Below are 18,193 nucleotides of genomic sequence, written 5' to 3' on the forward strand. Positions count from 1 at the left end.
TTGACTTTATCATTTTCAGAAAATTAGCCTTGAGCATCAGAGAGAACACGTGGGCAACAGATGGGCAGGTGGAACTGGACAGTTGCAGTGATTAGAGAAGAGGGTGGCCAAATCCTATGGGGTAGAAAATTGTTTCCAGAGGAAATGGTGAGAACCGGCCAAGAAAAAGGCACGGTGCTGCCAGGGCCAAGGAATGGAGGAGAGTACAGGCTGAAGTACTCCACGTACTGTGGCTCTCCTCTCTTGTGTCCGGTCATTACTAATGAATGCATTTTGTTCTGTTGAGTGTAGACTCAGAGTGCTTCACAACTTACCAATAGAAAATAGAACTTGTGCATAGAAATTGGGTGGAGAGCATGGAGAAGTTGGGGGAGGTAGTTCATTCATTAACAGTTTTTGAGCACTGCTTTTAAGCAGGTCCCTGTGTTAAGTACCAAAGGGGATGAAAAGACATACCATTAGGCCCAGCAGTATATAATGCTTTTTATTTAGCCCAATAAATTTGTAAAAAGTAATCATTTCAACATGGAAACAATATAAAAATGTTTGTGAGCTATTTTACACTTTTTTGGAACTCAGGTGTATTTTGTACTTACAGCACACGTACAGTTCAGCTCTAGTCACAATTCAAGCTCTTAAAAGCCACATACGGACATCACTGCCTACAGGATCCCAGGGATATGTTTAAAGACCTGCAAGCCCCCAGAGATTGCAAGAGTTAATTTAAGGCCGGCTGCCCCGGGGGGACCCGTGTGAGTAGTAAACAGCAACTCTGCGGGGCATGCTGGGAGTTGTAGTTCGCGCTCGTCTGCCCATGGAGTCCAATAGGAGTTGTAGACAGCGGCCCTGTGGAGCACGCCGGGAGTTGTAGTCCGCGCCTGTCTGCGGAGGGGTTTGCGTATCATGGCCGCCTACGCTGAGCTCTGGTACTCTTCCGCTTGGCCGCAGAAAGTTTCGGTTCTGTCACGCCTTGGACCCACGAGCGAGTAAGTGCTGCGAAGGGCCGGCCAGACTCAGGGGGCACCTCTAGCTGCTGTCGTCTCCGGAGCGGAGACCTTCCCTCCGGGCGCGACTTGTCACCTGTTGCCCTTAACGTCCCCTCCTATCCCGACTCTTCCACAGACCCCGTCGGAGCCCCGACCCCTTGCCCAGCGGGCTTAGGAAGCACCTCGGGCTGATGGATCTGACGGTAGAACCCAGGCCTCCTCTGGTCATCAGTTAGAAAGAGAGACACCCTCCGCCCCCTCCGAACACCAGTTCCAAGACTCCTCTCACGGCCATGGGGTCGCCAAGGAGCCCACCATGTGTGGTCTCAAAACAAGTCTTGGAGTCTGTAAGCACAGGCGGACAGGCCCCGAGTTTCTGCTTGCCTCTTCGAAGAGGCCGCTGACCTTAAGAAGCGTACTTCGTGCCTCAGCTGGGCCGGGACAGCCCACCCCTTAACTTTGCAAGACTCCAAAACTTAACTTTTGCCCGTGTCTCTCGCCTCCTCCCGTCTGTCAGCCGACAGTTTATTTCTCCCCGGCCATCCCAGGCCACGGCCTAGTCTGTTGACCCGCAGCGGCTTGTGTTCTGGTGCAGGGTTTCAAGATAGCCCCTCGGTGATTGTTCCTGAAACACCTGTGGATTTATGAGTAGTGGGGTGGCCGCGCACCGGACTCAGGCTAGGGTCCACGTTGTTAAGAACCTAGGCGGGAAGGCTGAGTTTTATTTTTGTGATAAAGGCGTGTGTGGTTGACACTTTAACCACGTGACTCTCAGTGCATTTGTATCATCTGATGCCCTTTTTCACTCTTCTCAGTTCCATCCGCTGTCCCGTCCGCAAAAAAATTGAGCGCTACCTGCGTTGGCCACAGCCTCTCTGCTTCTGTACTGGTCTTACCACAGCAGTTTCCTTTCCAAACAGAGAAATGGGTCAGGGGCTCTTTGAGGGCAGAGGATCAGGCCTTAATCTGCTCGCTGCTCTCCTGCCACTTCCAGCCTTATGGTCGCCTCTGTAACAAGCTTAACTCTGCCATCTGCCTAATGCGGCCTGCTGGGTATTGTAGGGGGGTTCAGGGAAGAGCTGTCACGCTAAGGTTTTCTGCTTTCAGTGACTCCTACCCTCTGAAGTGGGCCCATACTGACTAAGTTCCACTTGACCCTCCCTCCGATGAGTTATGTTCACAAATTGTTGAATGTCCTGTACCAGTTATGAGCCTCCACTGTTGTTACCCTGGAAATCAGAGGTAATTGTCTCAGTGATGGAACGTGGTCTTCTTTGATTAAAAGAATCTGAAAAGACTTTAGGACAAATATTTTCTGCTTCTGTTAAAAGTGTTCTTTGTGTAGTGCTTCATTTAGTTTTTATTTTCTTTTCAGTCACTCTATTAGGAAAATAAACATACAGAATCATTGAGAAAATTGTGCAGTGAATGTACACTCATCTGTTAGAGTCTACAATTAATATTTTACTCTGCTTATTGTTGCGTTGCTTTAGAGTCAGTCCTCTAGTTGCTCTTCGGATGGGCTGTGCTCCTTTGCCGGCTGGTTTGGGGATACCAGATGGGTTCAGGAGCCACACTTTTTACCTGGTCCTTTGGAGATGAGATGGACCCCACAGATGTGTGTTATGAGAGGAACCACCCAAAACAGCACAAGATCAGAGCAACTGGTGACTTTGTCCCATGTTGATCACTGAGGCTGTGGACTGCTACCTCTAGAACATGCAGTAGGCACTCAAGAAATGGCAGGCCCCCCGTTCCCTTTAGGGGAGAGGCTTAAATAATGGGTAACCTGTGTTTTCTGGTGATTCCAAGGACAACTTTGGTGACTCAAAACCAGCGTGTCTTTAATCCTGAGGCAGAGGCAGCGTATTGTCTAGCTGTGGTACAGTGGTGAAAATCACCGATGGAACTCATAGGCTGGAGCCACACTCACTAGAGCAGGCCCAGGCAGCAGAGCAGGTAGGATTCATTAACCAGAAGCCTCCTGTGAGCACAGATGGAGTTTGGCCTTGTCAGCATCTGCTCACCTACTGATCCTGCTCATCTGCTGAATGTTACTGTGTTGCTCAAAAGATAAACAGTATTTCCCATTTGTGATCTCAGTGCCAGGTTTCTGTATTTGTTTGTTTTTAAAGCTCGTGGTTTAATGGCATCTGTTTGAATAACTAAATAAATCAGTAGGGTGAGTTTTGAACTGTTTCCATGGTTCTGTGTTTACCCTGCTGTTTTTAGAGGTGTGACTATACTCTCCCCTTAGGAGCTGCAGCCTCAGAGCACGGGGGCTCCCTGACCTTCAGATGATCAGGATGACAGAGCCATGCTGCGTTGGGTAGAAGGTGGTTGGCCCCTCTTCCTCACTTTGGAGCCAGTTCTCCTGTTGGTTTTAGTGGCTTCCGATGGTCCTTCCTGTTCACACATGTCTCTGTGGCATTTGAAAGAACCCAGGTACCTGTTTCTAATTGGGCCAGATCCTCTGCAGGGATAAGGATGTGTGTGTCAGTGTGTTTCCGAGGACAGACTTCAGCAGAATCTGTGGCCATGTGGCTGGTTCCAGGGCCCAAGGGCAGGTCCTGGAGTACTGCACCCTTGCCCTGGGGCAGAAAACCAGGTTAGGGGAACCCTTGAAATCCAAAGGAAAAACTGAAGGGAAAAAGCATTCCAAGCAAGACATTGGTCTGCAGAGGGTTAGGCCAAGAGGAGAAGCCCTATGAGAGGTCCAGGGTGGGCTGGAAGCTGAATCAGAGGCAGTGGCTTCATGTGGAGCTGGAAGGAACTGTAGCCCCACATGCTTTTTCCAGGGCATCTGCAGCCTGGGTCAAGAGCAGGGCTTAGAAGCCTCAACCAAAGGTAGCCACTGAGAATGTCTGTTCTTCTCCTTGCCCATCTTCTCTGTGGAGGAAGGTAAAGGGTAACACCTCTCTACACTGCACATGAAAACACACATACATGTAGGAAGAGGTCAGAAAACTTCCCGAAGACAGGCTAAAATTGCCTCAAAATAGTTGGAACCAAATGTACCATGGGTTTCCCACAGTCATGGCATGATCTTTACTGCATGATTTGGTACACGATAGGAAAAGGACATTTCACAAGGTGAACCTGATTCTACCTTCCTAATAGGGTTCTGGATGTTTCCTCTGGGATTTCCAGTGGCAAGACATTAGCCCTGCACCCCCAAATATGGATGTATGGCTCCTTCCTGAGCAACTGCCCACCTTCCTAAAAAAGACTGCCTTCTCCAAGCCCAGAAGCAGCACCTCACACCCTCAAGCCCCTCTTGACCCTGTTCTCCTGGGTCAGCCAACTGGAATTGGGGCCCGTTTTGTTTCATGGGGAGTGACCAAGAAATCTGGAATTGTTGGTGGGAGGGAGGGGGCCAAGAAATGGTGCAAGAAGTGATGGCCACGGCTCAAGTCTTCATTTCCTTTGAGAGAGAAGAGAGAACTATGAGGAATGAGTGTTTGGGCTAGATGACCCAGGCCTGCAGGTAGTCAGTGCTTTAACTGTAGGTCTTCAGATATAATTGGGTCACCTAATGAGGCTTTGTTCACGTGTGTTGAAGCATCAGCCTCTGAGCTGGCCTCTGACAGACTCTCCAGCACTCTCGTAGGCACTGTCTTGAAGCCCTGGGGAGGACAACTTGCCTGCCCACTGACTGTTTCAGCGCTGACTGACCCCAAGACCTCCAGGCCTTCACAGTCGCAGGTACCTGCCAAGTGCCCCCCTTCCCATCGGTGGTAACTGGATAGACGCTGTTGGATGTACTGAACCCAGTCAAGGCAATGGATTCTTCAGAAAAGTTGTCTGCTTTTGACTGGTCCGAACTGTCCTTGTTAACATTCTTTCCTGGTCCGGGTGGAATTGACAACTGGTATGCTCCGCCTTGTCCAGGAGTCGGGGAGGAGCCTGCTGTATGGTGCCCTCTCTGGGTCACGTCTTAGCTGTTATGTTGGGAGAAGTACAACAAATCTGCCAGGTTGGGCAAGGTTGTCTTCTGTGCCCACACCTCCTCCTCCCTTTCTCATCCGTCTTTTCCAGCATGGCTACTCAGATGCTGTTGTCGACTAAAAAAAAAAGTATACACAATGTGACCGTTACGAGTTAAGTTTTATCTGGGGCAAAATAAGAAGTTTAGCCTGGGAAACAGCTTCTCAGGCATCTCAGGTAGCTCTGAGGAACTGCTCCACAGAGGTAGCGGCTAAGGTCAGTACTATATATGATTTTAATGAAAGGGGGTACATGCAGTCAAGCACACATTTCGGCAAAGGCTTGCTGCTAGTCGTGAGCAACAGATGTCACTGTGAATGACCTAGTGCTTTTCTAGATATGAGAAGATGTAAGGATTTGGGCACATAAAAGCTTCTCCTCAAAGTATGTATTGATACCTATCTGAAAGCCTGTTCTGCTAGTTTCCCAGACTACAGAGTGCCTCATTCCTGATCTCCACCCTGAACTCGTCAGAATGTGTTGAAGGTCAGTGACTGCAGTGGCTAGAATGACTTAATCCTTGTAGAGGCAGATGGCAAGTGCCCATTTCCAGTTGGCATGGTGTTGTTCCTGCCGGAGTCAGCTTCTGGGCAACATTAGGAGTATTAGTCATTTGTACCATAGTGTGAAGAAGTTTATGAGTCAGCTTTTCTTTGTAACTTAATTTGAAGTTGAACTGCTGTCTCTGTTGTTTAAGGCATTTAGGGCAACTGGGCAGGTGTGGGAGGGATTTGGAATTCGAGGAAGGTCCTTCACCTCTAAAATAATACCTCGGTTGTGACTTGGAAGCCAGGCAGTAGTCCCAGGTAATAAATAAGAATTTTTAAAAATGTGTTTAGTCCCTTTTTGTCTTTATCAGAAAATTGGATGCTTTCAGACATTCTGGATAAGCTTAAACATAATTTTGTGTTGTTGGCAAGAGACTCCACTGTTCCCTCAAATTTTATAAAATAAATTTCTCTGGTATTTGAAAGAGCCTGCCAGAGACAAGTGAAGGAGGTGTTTACAAAGTCACCAAGGATCCTAGGTTCCTGGGGGTGATTTGCACTGTGGGGGCCTTGCAAGGTGCTGGAGGCTTGGAGCCCATGGCGTGTGGACAGAGCAGTCTCTGAGTATCTCCCGAGTCAGGAGAGCAGTTTGCAGTGGGTTGTAAAGGTCAGGATCATGCTGGTTCATGCCAGAAGTCTGGGATCCCTGTGATATAATAGGAAATACATATTTGGTCTCTGTCCCTGGTTCCTGGCACAGAACTTCTAATACTCTTGGAATTTCCTGAGTAATAGGAGTATCCTTTGTTATTCAAAACAAAACCCTTTCAACCACACAGGCAATTTGTGCTAGGAAGGTTGACTCTTCCTGGGCCCCTGGATAGGTGGTGTCTTGGTAAGGGCTGGTTGCTAGAGGACTTTCAGCCCCATCCTTAGACCCCCCTTCAGAAGGGCTGAAGGTGGAGTTAATCACCAGTAGCCTGTGATTTCATCAGCCGTACATTATGTAATGAAATGCTCAAAATTTTCCAAGTGAGGCTTCAACAGTATGTGAACTGAGAACTTCCAGATGTTCAAACTGGATTTAGAAGAGGCAGAGGAACCAGAGATCAAATTGCCAACATCCGTTGGATCATAGTAAAAACAAGAGAGTTCTACTTCTGCTTTATTGACTACGCCAAAGCCTTTGACTGTGTGGATCACAACAAACTGTGGAAAATTCTTAAAGAGATGAGAATACTAGACCAGATGACCTGCCTCCTGAGAAATCTGTATGCAGGTCAGGAAGCAACAGTTAGAACTGGACATGGAACAAAAGACTGATTCCAAATAGGGAAAGGAGTACATCAAGGCTGTATATTGTCACCCTGCTTATTTAACTTTTATGCAGAGTAGATCATGTGAAATGCCAGGCTGAATGAAGCACAAGCTGGAATTGAGATTGCCGGGAGAAATACCAATAACCTCAGATATGCAGATGACACCACCCTTATGGCAGAAAGCGAAGAGGAACTGAAGAGCCTCTCGATAAAAGTGAAAGGGGAAAGTGAAAAAGCTGGCTTAAAACTCAACATTTAAAAAACAAAGATCACGGCATCTGGTCCCAGCACTTCATGGCAAATAGAAGGGGAAACAGTGAGAGACTTTATTTTCTGGGCTCCAAAATCACTGCAGATGGTGACTGCAGCTGTGAAATTAAAAGATGCTTGCTCCTTGGAAGAAAAGTTATGACCAACCTAGACAGCATATTAAAAAGCAGAGACATTACTTTGCTGACAAAGGTCCATCTAGTCAAAGCTATGGTTTTTTCAGTAGTCATGTATGGATGTGAGAGTTGGACCGTAAAGAATGCTTTTGAACTGTGGTGTTGTAGAAGACTCCTGAGAGTCCCTTGGTCTGCAAGCAGATCAAACCAGTCAATCCTAAAGGAAATCAGTGGTGAATATTCATTGGAAGGACTGATGCTGAAGCTGAAGCTTCAATACTTTGGCCACCTGATGTGAAGAACTGACTCATTGGAAAAGACCTTGATGCTGGGAAAGATTAAAGGTGGGAGGAGAAGGGGACAACAGAGGATGGCATCACCAACTCAATGGACATGAGTTTGAGCAAGCTCCAGGAGTTGGTGATGGACAGGGAGGCCTGGTGTGCTGCAGTCCATGGGGTCACAAAGAGTGGGACACAATTGAGCAAGTGAACTGAAAAACCTAGAAATGACAGGATTCTGAGAAATTCTGTGCTGAGGAACACATTGAAGTGCTGGAGGGTGTGGAGCCCTGACGTCATGGAAACTCCACCCCACCCCACCCCACCCCCGACTTACCTATGCTTCTCTTCCATTTGGCTGTTGCTGGATTGTGTCCTTTAAAATAAACTGGTAATGGTAAAATGCTTCCCCAAGTTTTGTAAGCTGTTCTAGCAAATTGTCAAACCTGAGAGGGGGATTGTGGGAGCCCTGATTAATAACTGGTTGATCTGAAGTACAGGTAGTGACAGGTACTGGGACTTGTGATTGGTGTCTGAAGCCCAGGCAGTCTTGTGGACTGAACCCTTAACCTGTGGGGTCTGCATTGACTCCAGAGTTAGAATTAGAGTTAGTTAGAGTTAGAATTGGAGAAGGAAATGGCAACCCACGCCAGTATTCTTGCCCGGAGAACCCCAGGGACGGCGGAGCCTGATGGGCTGCCATCTATGGGGTCGCACAGAGTCGGACACGACTGAAGCGACTTAGCAGCAGCAGCAGCAGAGTTAGAATTGAATTGAGGCACTTCCCTGGTGGTCCAGTAATTAGGACTCCGAGCTTTCACTGCTGAGGGCGTGGGTTTGATCCCTGGTCGGGGAACTAAGATCCCATAAACCATGTGGCTTAGACAAAAAGAAAACCAGTTTAAATGAACTGCAGGACACCCAGTGGTGACAACTGGATACTGGTATGGGGAAAAGGCCACACATTTGGTGTCAGAAGTGTTATGCATAAAAATAGCCCATCCCTAAGCCAAAGGGCAAGCTCATCTAGAGACACGAGGAAATAAAGTGGAGGGAGACTGCCCCCATTCTGTCTTTTGAAGTTCAATAATAACCTCAGGATCAGGAAAAGGGAGGCCAGAATGCTGAGAGTCATTCTTTCAAATCCATGAAACTAGCATTCTTATGGTGACCATTTGCTTCCTGAAGCCCTGGGAGGTGATGACCCACAGCCCTGTAGGGAAACCTGCTGTGACCTACAGACCCAGCAACAGGTTCTCAGGCCTTTTACCTTGATGGTGATGCAGGCTCTTGGGAAAACCAGCTTGAGTAGTCCGTGCTTGGGCACAGCTCACCTCATGACCTGGGAGCTTGGCGTTGGCAGAGGGGGCACGCCAGGGTTCAGCAGAGAAGGCCGCCTGGGCTCAGGCTGACACCTGCCGCTTCACCAAAGCACCAGGAGGTCCAGGAGGAGCGTGTTTCTGTCTGTTCAGGCGCATCCTGCCAAGATGCCAATTTGGTTTAGGGACACTGTTGCCCTCGTGCCCAGCTCCAAAGAGGGCTGGTTTCTAGGAAATCGAGGTCGGTTGTATGGTTCGTGTGATATCCCAGCCAGAGCCTGGATGAGGTGACTCAGAGTGTGTGGTTGTCAGGACTTCCCGTTCCAGGCTCCGCCCTCCCCCTCATGTTCGGGTCTCCCGCACCTCTCAGCATGCACACAGACCCAGTGGACTCTTCGGGTCATCTTCTTTCAAGATTATTTCCCCCCCCGAAGCTACAAGGCTCTCTGTTGACCATAATCGAATAAGAGGCTTGAAGGTACAGATGTGGCCTCAACACCTGTCACTCCCTTTCCTCCTCCGATCTCTTCGATGACCTCCTGTTCATTTTTCAGGCCTTGCCCAACCCGGTCACCATCACAGACTGTCCACCACACTCTCCCTTCCCTAAGTGGAATGAACGTTCCCTTCTTCAGGGCTCCTTGCATCTTGTTAAATTCATCCCAGTGCTGCTGTTTCTTTTGTTGAGATAAAATGCACAGTAAGTGAGGTTTGACACATAGGTTTATCAAATGTATGCAGTCACGTAGCCACCACCATAATCAAGACAGATCAGGATTGCTCCCCAGATTTCCGCACGTTCTCTTGTAGTCAGACCCTCCCTTTCCCATCAGTCCTTGGCAGCCGTAGATCTGATTTCTCCCCAATGTTTCCCCTTTGTAAGAATAGCACGCAGATGGAATTGTAAAGTAGATGGCTTTTCAGTCTGGCTTCTTTCACTTGAAAAACATCATGTGTTCTGTGTATCCCTGGTTCATTCCCTCCCCTTACTGAGTATTCATAGCTTTTTATTTGTATCTCTGCGTGGACCTCTTCTGCCTTATCTGCATATCTAAACACTTCCTGTCTGTCTTGTCTGCACACAGCTGAGCTCCTCTAGGGCTGGACGGTGCCTGTGTGCCCTGAAGCCCAGACTGAACTTGACAGGGCGGTGCTGGGCAGCTGTGCGCTGACAGTGGTGGTCCTTGACCGTCTCCTCCTTGCTAGGAGGAGCCAAGTGTCTCCCAGGCAGCAGGGCCGCTGCACAAGTCTGACCCATCCTGGGCTGCTGCTCTCTAGGGTCCTGGCGGGTCCCTGCTCGGGCTTTGTGTTCAGCAGGGACCCAGAAAGCCGCCCAGGGATGGGCAGGCTGGCTTCCGGTAAATCAGCCTACCCTCACTTTGGTGTCTGTGATGGTGGGGTGCCAGCACTGTTACTGGGGACTTTGGCAGAGTCTCCGTGGATCCCCTGACCCTCTGGGGCTCTGTGTCTGAAATTCCCGGGGGTGTGGTGCTGGTGTGCGCCTGTCTAGTTCCTCCTAGGCAGGAGGAGCCCTCTTTGGGCCTTGTTTTCCCTGAGTCACAGCCACGTCGGCTTGTGAGTTAAAAATAGGCCTAGGGATATCTGCGCCATGACGGCCCCTCCCTGGGCCCCAGGCTGACCTGGAATGCTTTTGTAAATATTTGGGAACTTGAAGTTCTCAACCATTTTTCCTCCTTCCTTGTCTCCTGGAGTAGTAAGGGTGGAGGGAGCGTATGGGCCAGCTTGAAACACTCAGGCTGGCGGCATACTTGAGAGGCATGGAGTTCAGAGCAGCTCCCGGAAGCCAGTGGAAGTGGTGACATTTGCTGTAGTGACAGGGGCTCCGGTGTAGAGCTAAAGGGGTTGAGTTCAGACTGGCCAGGGTCCCCCTCCCTGCTGGCCTGGGCCATAGACGAGTTACACAGCTTCTCTGTGCCCCAGGTTTCCCTCGTACGTTGTCTGCCCCTCCCCCGACCCCAGGGCACTGCTGAGGATTAGAATGACTGAGTGTGTAAAGCCCCTCGCCGGCCCGGTGCACAGGTGGCTACTCTGGCCACCTCTCGTCTTACCAGCCGATTTTGCCAGCACACATTACGCCTTTGCATCAGCCATCTAAGGCAAGGCTTAGAGGCTCTGAAAGGAGGATACGTTGGTGTCCACGTGCATGCCCACACCTCCTCCTGATGCGGCTCGGACCTCCTCCTCTTTTTTGGTCTCCTGCCACCACCGTGTCCTGACATCACTTCAGCAGCTGCCTAAGTAGCTCTGGTAACTCGGTACTCACCAGCCGTGAGAGGACTGGAGGCATGCTTAAAATAGACACGTCCCTTGGCTGTGCAGGCCCCCGGTGGCCTCTGGTGTCTCCCCTCCCCGGCTGAGCCGGACGCTGGGCAGCTGGAGGCCACAGGCCTCCCCGAGAGGCAGGCCAGGCTCTCCTTGGTCCAGAAGCCCTGAGGGTATGTGTCCTCCTTCCACGGCTGCTGCTGGCCAGAGGTTACCGACCATTCCTCAGAAAGCAGCCTGGGAGGGCGTGGGGCTGGGCATGGAGGGGATGGAGCTGGTATGGCCGCGCCTTAGGCCTGGCTGCAGTGAGTGAGCGGCTGGACTGGTTCTGGCCTCGGTGTAGCGGGGTAAGGGGAGCCCCTGGGAGGTTTTGAAAGGTGGAAAGTGAGGCAGGCTTCACTCTCTGCCCTAAGAGGGCAGCCTGGGAGGGGAGCTCAGAAAGAATAGGTGGTGCTATTTAGTAGATCTCATTTCTTCTGAAGCCCCAAACCAGTTCATTGTGTCTGAATATAAGTATATCAGAGAATGTAAGTGTATCAGAGCAAGGCTCACGCAGAAGGGTCTAGCCCTTCCCGTTCAGAGGAGACGCCCAGACGGGGTGGCTGTGCTCCCAGAGCAGCGTCCCTCTCCTGCTGACTTTAAGTCGTGTCTGTGACCCCTTCCTCCACGGCCTCCTCCCCGTGCAGGTGCCACCATGGAGTCTGACCGCTGCTGAGCGGCCCGGGCAGGAAGCGCGCAGCCAGGAAAGGTGGCCCCAGACAGTCACGGTCACCATGGCGTCCACCAGCGCGGAGAGCCAGCTGCAGAGAATCATCCGCGATTTACAAGGTACGGCCCGGCCGCAGGGCACCCCGAGCTTGGCGCGGAGGGAGCTGTGGCTGTGCTTTGCCAGGGCCAGCTGAGTTTGAGCCCTGTGATCTGTGTTTACACCGATGGTGATCGGAGCCCTCGGCACACATCACTGAAATATTTGGGGCTCAGATGTCCACCCCGTGTGAGGCTGGAAGAACTTGCCTGGCCCTCCTCTCAGACACTGTAGAGGCAGTGTGTAGACAAAATCAGATACCCCTTTTTGTCTGATTATAGTGTGTGTGTGTACACACACCGCTGGGCAGTGCTGGAGTTGGCTCCTCTGTGAAGGAGTATGCGCCCGCCCTCTGAGTAGGAAGACGACATGCCTGCCTTTCTGGTTTCGCTCTCCCGCCTGGTCCCGGCTGCACTTCCTGCAGTTGGGCCTGCTGCCTCCCAGACTCTGAGCTCAGTGAGAGAGACCGGCTCGTGGGCCTCGGCAGGACAGAGGGAGAGCGGGCGGGGGTGCGTGTGAGGAGGGCAGGCCTGGAGGAACCGGCTGTGTTCTCTACTGACTGCGGAGTCCAGGGCCCAAGTCCACCCTTGTAGGTGCCGTCCCAAGGGTCAGATCTTTAACAAGTTTTCCATCCCCCGTGGATCACCAGGGCAGGTCTCGTGAGCCTCTCTGGAGCACTGGTACATGTTCTGTACCCACTTCTTCCAGGTCACGGGGACCCTGGTGACACGCTCCTGATAAACTCAAGGCCCAGGTTCCTAACTGCTCAGACCGATGATAAACCAACTGCAGTCGCTCCAGCTAGTGGAGGCCACAAGAGTGTTCCTTGTGAGGGTCAAAACTGGATGAGATAAAAATCACTTTCTCAGGCTTATCTCCTATTTATGTAGTACGTTGGGCCTCTACTAGCTGATGATTACATGGCATTTCACTGTGCCAGGCACGAGTCTCATAGATAATAACTCATTGAGTCCTCACGTTTGGTCCTGTGAGGCAGGAACCATTTCATTCCCATCTTGCAGATGTAGAAACAGACACAGAGGTGAAGTGACTTGCCTCAGGTCACACATTCCGTCAGATGGAGCCTAGGTTTGTACACACAGCTGGTGCCACAGTCTGTGCTCTTAACCACACCAGTCTGCGTCCAGCTACAATGTGAGATGCTTCTTTTCTTTTTAAATCTACACACACGTGCACAAACACACACAGAAAGTAAAGTGACAGTCGCTGCAAATCTGAGTTTGCCCTGGTCTTCAGAGCCTTCTCCACAAAGTAGACTGTCTTCTCTGTGTTTCAGTCTCTGGTTCTCAAGGAGGACTCTGGGACCTGTGGGTCCTCAGTGGAGGGAAGAGAGAGGAAGGGAGGAGCCCGTGGCAGAGCTCGTGATCCAGGGAGGAGGATCGGCATCTGCTTTTGTTCAGTTGCCCTTTTCTACCCTGCAAGCTGTCCTTGTCTGTCATCCCCCACGTCCCAGGCCATCTCAGTGTCCAGTATGCAGTGCTCAGAGCACCTCAGTGGGAAGTTTCAAAAGGCATCACACTTTCTCAAGAGCCTTTCCTTTCATCTGTTGGTAACAGTCAGAGTTTAGAGTAGGAAATTTCATATTCCATATCCAAGGCTCCTTCTTTCTACCTTTCAGAAGTTCCCACGTCAGGTTGTGAGCTTTGTCCCTTCCTGAAGGCGGAGGAGGAAGGCTATGTGTCCTTCCCGGTCCCTGGCCCCGGCCCCTGGAGCCCCCATGGCAAACGCTTCTCGTCGGGCACACCAGACATTGGTCACTTGTTGGGAGACTCAGTCCCACAGAACCTGTCTTTGCTGGTGGCTCGCTTTGCCTGAGGGGTCAGAGTTGGTTAACTTTTAACAGCTGAGGCCCAGCTTCAGTCCTGGGCACATCTGCTTTCTAACCATGCCATTTGGTCCCAGGGCTCCTTTTCTTTCAAGAATTGTCAGTGAAGGCAGTTTTGTCCTACATATCCCAAACCATCTCAGCTAGGGATGTTTTTCTCAGGGTCTAAAGCAGACCCACCTTCTGACAGTCCCTCTGTCCCACAGAAAGGCTATGAGTGAGAGTCAGAGGGGTTTTTCCTCTTTTTCTGCATTGGGAGGTAAATTGTCTTAGAAGTTATGAAAGGACCTCTGGGGTCAGAACCAGGATTCTCCTGAGAGAACCAGGTTCTTATTCCAGCTCTGCCGTTTGCCACCCTTAATCTTTGGCCAAGTGCCCTGAGCTCTCGGCGAGCTCCTCGTCTACAAAGTGGGGATGAAAATGCCCACCTGTCAATTCTACCTTGTACCATTTTTTTTTTTTCACATTTAACAGCTATGAAATTGGGCTCATCTTAAAATCAGTTGCATCTTAAGATTTGTTGAAATAAAGCAATTCCTGCCTCACAGCGCTCTGTTGAATAAGGAAGACACACAGAGGTCTGGCGTCTAAGCGGCACTCAGCTGGCAGAAGCAGATGGTGGTGTCGCTCTTGCCATTGTCGTCATGACCACTGTTTGCACGTTCTGGGTCCTCAGGAAGCCTGGATTTACCTGTACTGAGCAGTGGGGTTATAGTGAGGAACAAGAAACACGGCAGGGTAGAGGATAGAGCCCTCGGGAAGTCTGTATTAGGGACTGCTGTAGGATTCGTCCATGCAGCGGACGTTTTTGTCCAAATACTGCTTGCAAATCATGAGGCCTTCTTGGTGGGCTTACAGGGCTGACCGAGAAAGGCGCTGAGTCAGCGAGCTGTTATAAAGTTCCTGTGGGCTCTCGGGACAGCCTCGTGCCTTCTGACTTGGAGTTCCAGCCCACAGATGTTTAGGCAGCACCCCGCGTGTGCGCAGTGCTTTGCCATCATGGACCACTTACTCCTCCTGCTTCTCTGGGTCACCCTGCTGCTCTCTCTGGGGCCAGCTCCATCTGGTTACATGTTCCTGTTTGTTGTCTTAAAGATGCTGTGACAGAGCTAAGCAGAGAATCTAAGGAAGCAGGGGAACCCATCACAGATGACAGCACCAACTTGCATAAGTTTTCCTATAAACTCGAGTACCTCCTCCAGGTAAGTGACTCCTGTCGTGTGTTGCTTCCTGCTCTGTGGTCTCTTGTCTCTCTCTCAGCTGCCTCATCAAAACACAGGATGCGGCTCTGAAAGCTCAGTGCAGCTGTTGAGCCCTCCTGGTTAGACTGCGGGTCAGAGCCGTCCCCAGCCTCCAAGTGTGATCCTCTGGGGAATCAGATTGTTGCCCCTCAGGATGGTGTTGGGAATTGAGAGCATTCTTCTGAGATTTTGCCTTCTCTGGTAGCTCAGCTGGTGAAGAATCCACCTGCAATGCAGGAAACACCAGTTCGATTCCTGGGTCAGGAATATCCCCTGCAGAAGGGAATGGCTACCCACTCCAGTATTCTGGCCTGGAGAATTCCATGAACAGAGGAGCCTGACAGGCTACAGTCCATGGGGTCATAAAGAGTCGGACACGACTGAGCAACTGTTGCTTCACTTCAGAGATTTATGTCCTCTTAATGCAGGTCACAAGGTCTCTGTATAGCAGGGATCTTCACTTTGGGGCAATCCCATACCCCTTTGGTACCCCAGTGAAAACTATGCAATCTCTCCCCAAACATAGTCATACATACCTGGTCACACATTTTCCAGGAGGCTCTGGGCCCTCTGAAGACTATCCAGAAGTCCCCATTTTAGAGCCTTGCTCCTCAAAGTGTGGTCATAGACCAGAAGCATCTGCGTCACCTGGGAGCAATGTAGAAGTGCCCTCTTGGTTCCCACCTTGACCTGCTGAATCAGGATCTCTGAGGTCAGCCCAGGAAGCTTTCTTTTAACACATCCACTATATAACCAAGCTTACATCTGCTCAGTTCAAGAAGCACAGATCTAGAGAACCGCAGATGTGGAAAAATATAGGCAACTACAATAGGTAGAAAGGAAATGGACCAATACAATAACAAAACTTATCTCAGGGTGATGGTGTTAGGCATTATAATTTTTTCTTTTCTATTTTAGTTTGTTTTATCCAGACCTCCTAACAATGTATACACGTGTTTTATAATCAGAAAAAATGCCATAGAACATTAGGTTATAGGAAGATACCCTCTATGATTTGAGCACCGTAAGTTTGCAGTGTCACCTCCGACCAGAGCATATGGCGTGAGAGCCCACTGGAGGAGGTGTTGCAGTGTGTTGAAGTCTCACCTTTCACATGCCTTTTCGACTGGTTCTCTTGTTTTACACTGTGAAAGTATTAATGGGCTTTTTTTTTCTTCCTTCCCTGAATTCACCCATTTTGGTTTGGGTTTTGAAATGACTCATGGCTGACATTTATTTGGATTTATTCTATGTATATTAAAACAGTACTGAAACTTGAGTTGTGTTACTGGGGTAAGATGTTACTAACACATTTCCCTATGTCAAGACATTGTTAATAACTCTTCATGTTGCCCTAGAATTTTTCTCTTGCATTCCTTTTCCGTGTGTTAATAGCACCTTTGGTGTCTTCCGCCCAACTCTATGCACAGAGGTCACTTTGAGGGCCTGTTATTCCTGAATCTCACTAGTTGTATGACCTTGAGCTAGTTGCTTAACCTCTCCTAGCCTGTTTCCTCACCTTTAAACTGGGGACTAAAACACCCTCAGTCCCCAGTAAGTAAAAATAATGCCAATAAAGAGCCTCACTCAGTGCCAGGCAACTAAGAAGCTGTTGTTATTACCCATCATTTAAATAGTGGGATAAACAGCAGTGTGTTTGAACGTCCTCTCTCTCCTTTCTCTGCCCAGTTCGATCAGAAAGAGAAGGCCACCCTCCTGGGCAACAAGAAGGACTACTGGGATTACTTCTGTGCCTGTCTGGCCAAGGTGAAGGGTGCAAATGATGGGATCCGATTCGTGAAGTCCATCTCGGAGGTGAGCGAAACAACCAGTGATCTCACATCTTCTCCTCTCCGGCTTAAGCCTCTCTCACAGAGACCTCTGCTGCAGACAGCCAAGTGAGGGAAGGAGGGTAGTAAGGTAGTGAGGAAGTGAGGAGACCCAGTCCAGCTCTGTGCAGTGCCTGCTGAAAGCTCAGGGATGCCTGGTAGGTGAGCGTCTACCACGCCGAGGAGTGGCCGAGTCCAGACTGTGTGTGAGACCTCGGCCCACACGTCACCTCACAGGGTGGGCTGTTCATATTGCAGTCTGCTCGTGGTACCCCCAAAGAGATGGACAGCACAGGACACCTTCACCTTTTTTTCAAAGAATTGGTTTCTTAAAGAAAATCCTTACAGTTTGCTAGGCTACTTTCCCTATGCCCAGAAAACTTGGATTTGAGATGAAGAGAGTGAAGTGGGATCTTGAGAGACATTTCTTAAAACGCCAGCAGTAAGCAACTTCCCACATTATTTTCTAAGCCCCGCAAGAGCAGAATGCCATTGCTTTGCTGTTTTACAAAACTCTGGGTGAACAGCAGCACACATTCTCTGTCTCATCAGTCTAGTCCATCTGGTAGTGGATAACTTTGCACGTTAGGGAATCCACCTAGATTTGAGACAGAAGGTTTATACATTTCATCTTTCTTTTCGGTATCTCATCAGTAAGCCTAAGGTCCCTTTAAAATCAGAGCACATGCTCCTGGGCTGGCCTCCCACAAAGGCCACAGGGTCGTGTGCTCTGGGAAGAACTCCCCAGCTGTGCCACCTGGAGCCGGGTAGGTTTCTTCTTATAGAGAATGACAGCGTTAGACATGCGGACACTGAGGGCTAGGCATTCTCCACCAGCTGTACCTTCTGACAGCTGAGAAAGTGAGGGAAGATCCTGGCTCAGAGGAATTGGTTTAATGTCCAGATGCACAGACAGGTCTTGTGAGCTCATGCCTGGTGGGACACTCAGGTACATGATTAAGTGTTGTATTGCTTCTCTGTGTAGTGCAGTGAGTTTTGATTAGATGCTAACAAAAATTAAGGAATTGAATGATGAAAGTGGACCCATGATCTCAAAAAGTTCTTAAAAAAAAGGCTATATGCAGTATCTTCATTTGCTATACAAAGGAACTATTGTTGTTCCCTTCCCTAAAGGATGTTTAAAAAGACCTTTTAACATAACTCCTTTCACACATATAATAGATTCAGTTAATAGGCCTGACTTAAAATGTAGCCTCAAATGTTTGCCTTTAAAAAATTAAATGTTCTAAGTGCTGTTACTATGGCCATTTTATTAATAAGGACAGGCCCCTCCCTTGGGAGCTTATAGACTTGAGCTGTTATGTGGGGTTTTTTTTTTAGATTGAGCAGGGCCTGGGTGTGGATGTGTGTGTGTGACTGATACGCTTCACTTCACGATGCCTTGCTCAGCTGTTCTCAGCTG

At 49.7% G+C, this 18,193-nt stretch overlaps 1 protein-coding gene across 3 annotated transcripts in view; it reads left to right on the plus strand.

The window, feature by feature from the left end:
• The first annotated feature begins 860 nt into the window (after window positions 1-860).
• The window catches only part of FYCO1 (FYVE and coiled-coil domain autophagy adaptor 1), a 78,428-nt gene continuing 61,095 nt past the window's right edge, over window positions 861-18,193 (plus strand). The window contains exons 1-4 of one of the 3 annotated variants that reach the window (XM_043885318.1): window positions 861-986; window positions 11,736-11,877; window positions 14,796-14,902; window positions 16,631-16,756. In XM_043885318.1, the coding sequence (XP_043741253.1) occupies window positions 11,823-11,877; window positions 14,796-14,902; window positions 16,631-16,756 (288 nt within the window). In that variant the 5' untranslated portion in view covers window positions 861-986; window positions 11,736-11,822. Of the gene's footprint in view, window positions 987-11,044; window positions 11,223-11,735; window positions 11,878-14,795; window positions 14,903-16,630; window positions 16,757-18,193 lie in introns of those variants that run through there. The other 2 variants (XM_043885319.1, XM_043885317.1) reach the window with 2 other exon arrangements.

This window comes from Cervus elaphus, chromosome 24 (assembly GCF_910594005.1).
Source record: "Cervus elaphus chromosome 24, mCerEla1.1, whole genome shotgun sequence".
NCBI classification, from domain to species: domain Eukaryota; kingdom Metazoa; phylum Chordata; class Mammalia; order Artiodactyla; family Cervidae; genus Cervus; species Cervus elaphus.